The sequence below is a fragment of the Bradysia coprophila genome, unplaced genomic scaffold (assembly GCF_014529535.1).
Source record: "Bradysia coprophila strain Holo2 unplaced genomic scaffold, BU_Bcop_v1 contig_297, whole genome shotgun sequence".
Lineage (NCBI taxonomy): Eukaryota > Metazoa > Arthropoda > Insecta > Diptera > Sciaridae > Bradysia > Bradysia coprophila.
In genome coordinates this window covers 8,698,892-8,708,883 of record NW_023503555.1, presented here as the reverse complement: position 1 = coordinate 8,708,883, position 9,992 = coordinate 8,698,892, and the positions used below count along the sequence as shown (strand labels likewise).

Sequence of the window (9,992 nt, the reverse complement as noted above, 5' to 3'; positions counted from 1 at the left end):
TCTGTAATATATTGTAATTTAATGAATGAAAAGGTGAAGTGGAAGATGGAAAATTTTAAAAAAAAATTAAAAATTAAGATAAAATGAAGCAAAAAAAATTAATTACAAAAATATGTTAGTCCGCCTATACATTAATAAGATGATTAAAAAATAAATAAATAAATGAAATTAAAACTTAGATCGGATAAAGAAATGTAATTAATTGAATAAATTGAAAAAATGAAGCAAAAAAAATATTTAAACAAAAAAATTATTACAAAAACAATATGCAAAAATGTAATTACAAAAAAAACAACCAACAAAAAAACAAAAAAAATCTTATTTAAACAAAATATCAATAAAAAAAACAAAAAAAATTAATAAAAGAAAGCCACATCGTATAAATGTAGAAACAACAACAACAACAAAGTAATTCCCCATCAAAATATATATTTCAAAGTAAAAATATCATAAACTGCTGCTTTTTGCATAAAAAAATATTAAAAACACAAAAAAAACGAAAACAAAAAATTGTAATTTATCATTAACTGAATACTGAATTTAATAAAAATTATTAAAAATAATCATCATAAAGAAACAAACAAAAAATTGAGAAAAATCCATTGCTATTAAAACAACGTTAGTACATAAAAACACTGAAAGCTAAACCCTAAACTTAAAATAAAAACAAAGAAAAATTTCAAACCAAATTTCTGTTGCAAAGACCAACAACCTTTCAACTCCAAGAGTTTCTACTTCACATCTTTTGTAATGAAACGAAACAAAAATGAAAATTCCTTACCCTCTTTCATAATTACAGTATAGTGTTGGGAGTAGACCATTTTCATAGCAACCAGACCGGCTCGAAAGAGTCCTTCAAAAACTCCAACAATTTTTTGTAGAAAACCCATCATTGACCTTTAATCATCCAAAAAATCAAAAAGCCCTTCGGGAATCGCCCAACTGTCCAATTGTCGGCCTTCTAGCAACTTTAGGTAAGTCAAAGCCTCTTCGTAGGTAAGCCTCTTCGCAATGTCTTACATTCTAATGGGTCTACAAAAAGATTTTGTGTTTGAGACCGATGATCTTTTGGCTGAAAAAGTTCAGATGAAATCTGTTCTGACTCCCTATCACTACTGAACGAATTTATAGATCCGAATTTATAATGTCGAGATCGAAAACCTAATCGCCTAAAAATACCTCATTTCGAACTGACGTGAGAGCCGTCAAAGGGCAACCGCCGTTAAAACCATTTGTCGCAATATGTTCTTAACCGACAAGATTCTTAAAAATCGGCTCAAAATTTTTGCAAGAATTTTTGCAATAAATTTTGACAGTTCCTTACATAAGGTACAACATGCCAACAACCCGCATAAGTTATTCGAGTTCGTTATAACACAGTAGTTGTTGTCAGGTCCAGACTTGCTACTACTTCCTTTGAAATGTAGGAAAAGGCTCCAAAAGCTCTGTTGAAAAGCGACAATATAGGAAATTCGCTGACTTCATAGAGCGTTCCAGTTCGTTATAATACAATTGTGGCCCGCAGCCTCAACTGTTCGAAGCCTATTCTGACGTCAAAGAATGTTCCAGTTTGTTATAACACAACTGTGGTCGGCAGCCTCAACGTCAACTGTTTGGAAACTGTGCTAAATGTAAAATATAACGTACATCTACTCTGAGCGATTGCACTATCTTAATCGGTCTATGGTCGGGTGTGCTTTTCACGGCTATCACGTCTCCAGCCCGTAACATCAACAGATCATTTTTGATCGTGAAAATAAAATTTTCTGAGGATAACTAGGTCGCGGTAGTCATAACCTACAATTATCAGAAAATTTCACATCGATACAATTGGTAATTAGTGATAGGTAATTCAACTGCCACTAGCAAAATTCATAAATGTTCAATAAATCAATTCTATCGATCAATGACCAGAAATCTCAATTCCTTTTCTCGGCCCATCGATTGTGAAAAATTCAGTTCACTTGCTCTTTTGATTCTGTTTTTTGCAGCTCTTTTATAGACCTTGTCCATGTCCTATTTATACGACTATTTGCGTACTCACTGTTGAATTAGCGAGGCACGTGATTCTAAACGATGAAAGCATTTTGGAATGTGAGACTCGATAACTATGTCGGTTGAGTAAATCAAAGACACTATACACAAGTGGGTGTCATTCCACACGAATGTCCCATCCATAACATATTGAAGCCTGTCTTTCCAAGCATATTTGGCTATGCAGATGCGTTAAATTGAATGTGTTACGCATGGGAATTTGCGTAGAATGACTAGCCGAACCTTAACAATTAAAAAAAAATGATCGCCTCCCGTTTTCAGGCTGTCGTTGGTAATATCGATAGAATGGAAAATAAAATTTTTCAAATTTTAATTGCCTTATTATATCATCACTTTGCTATATAAATGTTTTCATTTGTTTTTTTTTTGGAATATAACTTGTAACGCATTATTATACTGTTACAGTTTATCGGATGCGGGTCATTCGATGAAGTGTATACTAAAAGGTTACTAAATAAAAAGAAGAAGAAAATATATTATACCGTGCGTGTGTGACATAATAAGTATAAAATATAATTAGGTATAGTGAGGTAGTGAGTGAACAATTTTACATTAAAAAAACAAAGAAAAAATATTTTAAGCTCTTGAAAATTGAAGAAATTAAAATTAACAAACATTTTTTGGATGGACTCCGTTTTTTATGTCTCGTAGAGATTTTTGAATGTTTCGACAGTAAGAGAAGGGAATAAGTTTTTTTCAATGCAAAAACCATGATGATTCACGCCGTAAGTGCGCCTTCTACTTCAAAACATACCGCATAGCGGGTCATTTTAACGCTTAGTTTTTGATATTATATGACGTCAGCGTTATTTTGTCCAACTGTCAGTTGTAAATATTTAAATTTTTGGCGCACTTACGACGTGAATTAAAAATTAAAGCATCATATAGCAACAGCAAACAGCAACAGAACAGTTAGGGGAAATTTCAATAATATTAGAATATGAAAACCATAGAGATTCTGATTCAAGTCTGATTTTTTTTCAATTTTTTTTTTTAACGATAAACAAAACAAAAAATTTTTGCAAATAAAATTTAAAAAAATCAGAAGAACACAAAAGCAGAAACTAAACACTTGAAACGTTTCATCAGTAAAAGTATTTTTTATTATTCGGTTGGTTCAACTGCAACAAAAATTTATTTAAAAAAAATGTGTAAATTGGAAGATGAATAAAAAATATAAAAAAACAACAAACATCAAAAATACTATTAATAATAGTTTAAATAAATAAAATAAAAACAAAAAAATTAAAAAAAAATATTTAGAAAATATTATAAAGAAAACCTTAACAAATAAATGAAAGAAGAAAAACAAAACAAAAGTAAGAACTGCAAGATGCATCAATAAAAGTTGAAACAAAAAAAATTGTGCATTTCTATTATTATGAATAAAAACGTGTATAGAAATAATGAAACGACTTTTTATTTTGTCCATTCCAAAATGGTTGCATTATGTTGAGTCTCCAAGTTCTTTTAGTTATCAGCTGACAGAATAGTACATTATGTTCCGAGTGGCATATACTATTTTTCATTCAGACTAACCAAAAAGATACATTACGAACAAAACATAACAACAAGCACTGCAGTTTATCACTCACTCATTTTTGCGTGAGCGATCACATCATTTTATTCATAACAATTGCATGGAATCCTTGAAATACGCACAAAGTGACGTCACGTCACTGACATGAAAAGGAACGAAAAGAGATGTCACTGAGAACGAAAATGACATCACTTTTCGTTCTCAGTGACATCTCTTTTGGGAACGAAAAGTGATGTCATTTGGGAACGAAAAGTGATGTCACTGGGAAAGAAAAATGATTCACCAGAACGAAATGTGAAAGAAAAGGTGAGAGAAAAATTTGTTGTTTTGGCTCTCTATCTGGTGAGAGAATGTGACGTTTTTCGCCCGACTGAATGAAATAGTTTATTGTTTGCCAAGAGAAGAAAATAGGAAATTCCAAAAAGAGCGAAGTTTTACGAAGCGAGCGCGGCGAATCACTCGAGTTGGAATTTCCTATTTTCTTCCAGGTGAACACAAAAACCATTTTGCAAACCAAAAACAAAGGTGACAGATCGGGGGAGAAAATTTCTATTTCAAACAAGAGAACAGAAAATGTCTAACTATCATCAGGCAAAGCGTCAATAAAAATAGTTATTTGTTCGGGTCCATACAGCGGAGTACTTTTGTTCGGGTCCATACAGCAGAGTCCCTTTGTTCGGGTCCATACAGCGGAGTACTCGAGCCCGAACCGGGTATTCCCGTCTCGCTTTCAACTATCTACTCCTTCAAAGACGAGAATGGCTAGAACAAGATACATATATAGACATAGCGAGGCAAGCAAGAAATTGCATTACCATTCACGCCGTAAGTGTGCCTAAAATTTGAATTTTAAGTGAACGATTCGATGAAAAAGTGAACCGAAAAATACATTTCAACGCTTCATTGTATGAAAATGACGCTATCACTGTCATTGTCCAGCCTTCATGATGAATCGTAATTGATTCCTGTGTAATTTTATAATCAAATACAGGTGCATACAGAGCATCCGCTCGAAGCATGACCTCGAATACATAAACAGTACAAAAAGGTACTAAAACTTCGTGGATTGCAAAACAGGCCAAGATGCTGAGATTTAAGATCTCACCCACTACTCGTAATCCTAATAGGTATTTGTTCACCGAGGGGGAAAAGAGCTGGAAACATTTCGAGTGTGTTGTTTGTGGCCAGAGCGTAGCGAGTCACCCGAGAAACACTTATATGTAAAAATCCGAGAAAAAAAAATTGCATTTATTTTCGGCCCGAAGCAAATGAAACCGAGGCATTTGAGCTGAGGTGAGAAAATGACTATTAAATTGGAATCCTAATATAGACTTCTTCAAACATAGTTGGCGACACAGAGAAATTTTATGCCAATGCCTTCGTGATTAACTTAATCAGAAGTATCTCCATTCTTTCAAAACCTTGACTGACTCAGCATTCATGTGAGAAAGGGTTAGCCTTAGATTGAAATTGAAATTGCCTGGCCTTGATGGTACTAATACATTTTCACACATAGAACTTTGTATTGTTTGGTTTAGAACACTTTTATGTACGACTTCAATTGTTAATTACCGTCCGAACGAGCAAGAAGCAATAAAATTTATGTGAAATTTATACAAAGTCCAGTCTTTTGCCTTTACTGTACTTCGCATTCTATAAGTGATCCGGAAGATAATTATCCTTAATTTGAACGTTTACACCAGCTTCCAAACCCCAATAAGACCCTATTTGCCCTGAAAGTACATGCAATTAGCTTTCTAATGACACCCCACACGATCATGTACGTTCCGTGTACCTTACCGAGCGAGTTCCGGCAAACGAGTGATTGCAGGTTGTTGAGGACATCGAAGAAATAGTTTTCTGAAGAGGAGACAAAAAATTCTACCTCACTCTTCCCCTCCACACCCCTTCAAAGTTTAAGTGCAGAGGTGTCTTTGTCGAATTATTGACAGGGCTGTGTGAAACGCAGAGATACGTATGATAGCTCATTTTAAAGCTAAAGGTTTTTTTGGTGTAGTTAGATTTTCCGAATTTTCCAAATCGTTTAAGACTTTTCCGACTTTTCTTCAAATTGATGTTTTAAATTTAAGGTTAAAGTTAAATAATTTCTTAAATATGTTCGGAAATACCGGTTTTTTGGTCAAAATTTTTTACTTTGATTTTCTTGTTTAGATTACTTTGAAATCGTAAGAAATACATAGAAACACAAAATTTACGTCTTCAAACATTTTTAAAATGCCATTTTAGATTTCCTTGCCTTCAGGGAAATTTGAACCACTCTTACGTCAAAGGTACGTAAACATACGTCAAACCGCAAGGATCTCATATTCATCTGTTATCGATAACGACGACAAAAATAATGACAAGCTCTGGGTAATATGATTCTTTATATGGTAAAATTCATGGTAAAAAAAAATGAAGTACAAGATTTGAAATCAACAGATGAAAAATACTTTGATCGATAGAAGTAGTAGACCCGATAATAATACTAGTGCTTTCTGTCTGTAACAGGTTAATTATGGAAGAAGTGATTATGGGAGAAGCATGTCCTTCATTGTGACACATATTATTCGTATCAACCAACCGGACTGTTCCTTTATCACTAAAATCATTTTCCTTTGAATCTTCGCGGTAAAAAAATTTTAAGCGCGCCACCTGTTGAGTAAATCTGAATGATTGCTGGATCGGCTGGACACCCGATGTCAATGAAAATGTCATTTTGTTTGTCATAACAACATTACACTTCTATCACACGTGCTGTATTGTAAATCGTAAGAATGGAAAAGAAACCAAAAATTCATCTTCTCGAACATAAGCTGAAGCAGGATCCACACGACTATGGACTCGCTGATGAACCGTGGAACATCAAAAATTTCAAAAAGGAATTTCAAATCACTGTCGTCCGGTAATTGTAAACGATTCAATCGGTGGTAGGCTTGTGTGCTAACTGCACTTTCATTCATTGTCAACAGGAAAAGTAACATGGAACTGGAATTCGATTTGATCCACTGCTATCCAAGTTTCGCGAACGCATTCCGTCGTCTCATCATCAGCGAGGTGCCGAGCATGGCCATCGAAAAGGTGCACATTTTCAACAATACATCCATCATGCAAGACGAAGTATTGGCTCACCGACTGGGTTTGATACCGCTGAAAGCCGATCCACGACTGTTCGAATACAAATTTGAAGGGGACGATGAAACGCAGGACAATTGCCTTGAATTCGAACTGAAAATTAAATGCACCAAAGGCAAAGACGCGCTGGCGAGTTTCGACGGTCGAAATGACAAAGTATTTTCGGATCAAATAAAGTGGTTGCCGAAAGGCAATCAAGCCAACATCTACAAAGACGAGGACGTCGGACCGATTGAAAAGGACATTTTGATCAATAAATTGCGCCCTGGCCACGAATTGGACTTGAAACTGATCGCTGTGAAGGGGGTCGGAAAGGACCACGCCAAATTTTCACCAGTTGCCACAGCCTTCTACCGGTTGCTGCCGGATGTTGTGCTGACGAAGAAAGTGATCGGCGACGATGCGAAACGACTGCAATCGTGTTTCAGTCCCAATGTTATTGGCATCGATGACAGGGAACGGGCGTACGTGAAAAGTGCCCGGTACGATATGTGCAGCCGAAATGTGTACCGTCATGAGGATTTGGTGGACGCGGTGGAGATGTCTCGGATTCGGGATCACTTCATTTTCACCATTGAATCGGTTGGTGCGATGAAGCCGGAAGACATATTCGTGGAGGCTGTCAAAATCCTGAAGGAGAAATGCCAGAAACTGTTGAAGGAAATACAACCGAAAACGTGAAACGCTTGACGTGACAATCTTTTATTTAAGCTTTATCGGCCAAACCAGCAATCGAGGAGCTAATTTAGGAGAACTGAAAACTGTTCGGAGCATGGCGACAATCTACAATTAAATTCCGATAGTCTGTGCAAGTCCTCCGTAAATATGAAGGCTCAACACTCCCATGCACGAAGTAGCTAGAGCTTTGATTGCCAATGATAACCACGGTCCCGTCGACAATATGCGCAACACTCCGTCCAACCATAATGCCTTGTACGCCGTAGCTATAAGCAACATCGTAACGACTGGTTTGAACGATTTCGTCAAATCGTGACGAGAGAACAACCAGAGCAAAGTTGCGGTGGTAAGGTGCTGAATCTGCAACGGTGTCCAAGTGAGCAAATATCCTTCCCATTTTGAATTCAAAAATTTCGTTCCACTTACCAGCGAAATGTTCGACTCCAAACATTTCTGAATGTACATCCAACTGAATTCAGCTCCCCGAGCTCCCACCCACAGTATTAATCCGCGTGACAATATCACTTCGGCGGCTGCCCATCCCAAACCTGCGCTGATCAATTTACTGTGACCCTTACCGGGAATGCGGGATAGAACGAAAGCGATGCCGAGTAGATCGAAAATGTCAACGCTGCTGCGTAGAAATTCCTACGGAACGATTTGAATGTTGTAATGAGACAATTTTTGATGTCGATCAACGATTCAACTCACAGCTAAAATATTGAAATTGGCAGCGGTCGGTAGACTCTCCGAGTCGGGTGAAAATGTTGCCAGTAAAAGCATTTTCGTGAGTTGAGTGAACACATAGAATCCTCCGGCTTGGATGCACTTCCAAAAGGCTCCATATTCTGATCTGAAAATGGAATTTTAATCGATATACCACTAGTGGACGGTGCTGGGTGGGAAGGTAAGAATAATTATTTTTAAACCGAATAGGAAAAGGCCGGCGGACATTCTTATTTGAAGACAGTTCCTTCACAGTGACCATTGTCAATACGAATTTCTGAGGGAAATTATTCCTGGAGTTCTCTTCGATCGATTTCTTGTCCAATCAATGCTTATCCTTGTCAGTGCATCAATGAGAACTTACGAACGAAAAGTTTCAGTAAATTACAAATCTTGAAGCCATCCAGCTCATGAAGCTTCAACTTGAATTGATTTTCCGCCTCTTTTGTGACCTCTTTTGATTGAATCAACATACCGAACCGAGTTATAAGAGAAAATCGCCTAATTCGATTAGGATATTGAATAGCACCAGCCGAATTTCAATTAAATTCTCACTTACAAGCCTGAGTATTTGTATGTTAAATAGTACGGGACGTAGACTAGCGCCACACAATTGCCAAAATGATACAAAGTCATGTTGAAAATTAGATTTTCATTAAATTTAAATTAAACTTTTAGATGAACACTGCTGTAACTTGACCGACCATTACACACATACACACCTAAGTCGAGCTCGTGTTACTGTCACATTATTTTGATTCAGTGTTGCTGGAAATACGAAATGCGATTTTTCATTCAAATATTGATGTGGTTATGCCCCTGTGGATGACTTCTTTATTTATTGTCAAGTCCGCGAGTAACTGTAAACCCGAACACTGACAGCTACACTTTCATCCATAAATAGTCCCAACCTCAACTCTGTGAAAAAAAAATTGCGAAATTGGGTTGACGTTTGATTTGGTGTTTTGTCCGGATCAAAAAATTTAGTAGAAATCCAATGAACAAGGGGCGGAATTATAATTGTTTCTTGACGTAAGTGTTAAAGCTCATTATTTTACAAGAAAATCATTCAAACACTTGTTTCTATTTTCAAAAGTGGACTGCCCGCTCATTCTCACAACACGTATTTTCAGGGCCTCTGTGGATGGTTTTTAACATTTCGAATAACCTTGGACTTGATCTATTCTGTGCTGCTTTAGTTGTCAGCTGATGTCAATTTTTTAATTTTCAATGATCGAAAATGACACTCGAATCTTGATAAATTGTACCTGTTATTCTCGTCAAGATGTGATTGCCATTGGTCAGAAATCTAGCAAGTGTTCCATGTCCCAATGCTATGCTGCAAGATTTCTCAATGAAAGTATAAACCAGGTATGGTCTGTCTGGCGGAAAGATATCATCAAAAGTAAACTAAAATCCAGTATTTAAAAACGCCCAAATGTATACTCTTCAGCAAAGCATCGATGCCTTTTAAGTAAAAATATTAGCGATTGTTTCTTGAATCAAGAATCTTGATGCACTAACTAAAAAAATCTAACATTTCCAACGGTAATTCTGTTCGGAAATCCAGGAGTGGTTTCACTGGTCAAAAATAGAAGCCACTCATGGATTTCCGAACAAATTCACTTGTTGAACTCGATAGATTTGGTGAAATTGAAATGAAAATTGAGTACGACTAACGTGACTAATAATGAAGTAAAAGAAATCCCCATTTCCTCCAACTTGTACGGACAGACCCATAGAGTTATACTCCAGAGGTGACATGGTGGCGCTATCGATCAAAGGAAAACACAAAAATATATGGAAAACCAGACATGTTGAAATAACGACAGCAGTGCCACCTTGACATATCTTCAGT

General features: G+C 36.3%; 2 protein-coding genes across 2 annotated transcripts; one reads left to right on the top strand and one right to left on the bottom strand.

Moving 5' to 3' along the window:
* Nucleotides 1–6,309: 6,309 nt before the first annotated feature.
* LOC119079095 (DNA-directed RNA polymerases I and III subunit RPAC1) lies at nucleotides 6,310–7,420 on the top strand. The gene is made up of 2 exons (XM_037186912.1): nucleotides 6,310–6,500; nucleotides 6,568–7,420. The coding sequence occupies exons 1-2, from the start codon at nucleotides 6,373–6,375 to the stop codon at nucleotides 7,409–7,411; spliced, it is 972 nt and encodes a 323-aa protein (XP_037042807.1). The 5' UTR covers nucleotides 6,310–6,372; the 3' UTR covers nucleotides 7,412–7,420.
* On the bottom strand, nucleotides 7,417–8,853 carry LOC119079115 (transmembrane protein 147). The gene is made up of 4 exons (XM_037186940.1): nucleotides 8,694–8,853; nucleotides 8,120–8,261; nucleotides 7,835–8,056; nucleotides 7,417–7,768 (listed from the first exon to the last, which is right to left on the bottom strand). The coding sequence occupies exons 1-4, from the start codon at nucleotides 8,768–8,770 to the stop codon at nucleotides 7,520–7,522; spliced, it is 690 nt and encodes a 229-aa protein (XP_037042835.1). The 5' UTR covers nucleotides 8,771–8,853; the 3' UTR covers nucleotides 7,417–7,519.
* Between the last annotated feature and the right edge of the window lie 1,139 nt (nucleotides 8,854–9,992).

What these genes read in the sequence shown, in the direction of transcription:
- LOC119079095 (XM_037186912.1), top strand. Translation starts at nt 6,373, where the DNA reads ATGGAAAAGAAACCAAAAATTCATCTTCTCGAACATAAGCTGAAGCAG. An exon ending in TTTCAAATCACTGTCGTCCG is followed by an intron (nt 6,501 to 6,567) that starts GTAATTGTAAAC and finishes CATTGTCAACAG; the next exon opens with GAAAAGTAACATGGAACTGG.
- LOC119079115 (XM_037186940.1), bottom strand. Translation starts at nt 8,770, where the DNA reads ATGACTTTGTATCATTTTGGCAATTGTGTGGCGCTAGTCTACGTCCCG. An exon ending in CCAATTTCAATATTTTAGCT is followed by an intron (nt 8,057 to 8,119) that starts GTGAGTTGAATC and finishes ATCGTTCCGTAG; the next exon opens with GAATTTCTACGCAGCAGCGT. An exon ending in TGGAGTCGAACATTTCGCTG is followed by an intron (nt 7,769 to 7,834) that starts GTAAGTGGAACG and finishes ACACCGTTGCAG; the next exon opens with ATTCAGCACCTTACCACCGC.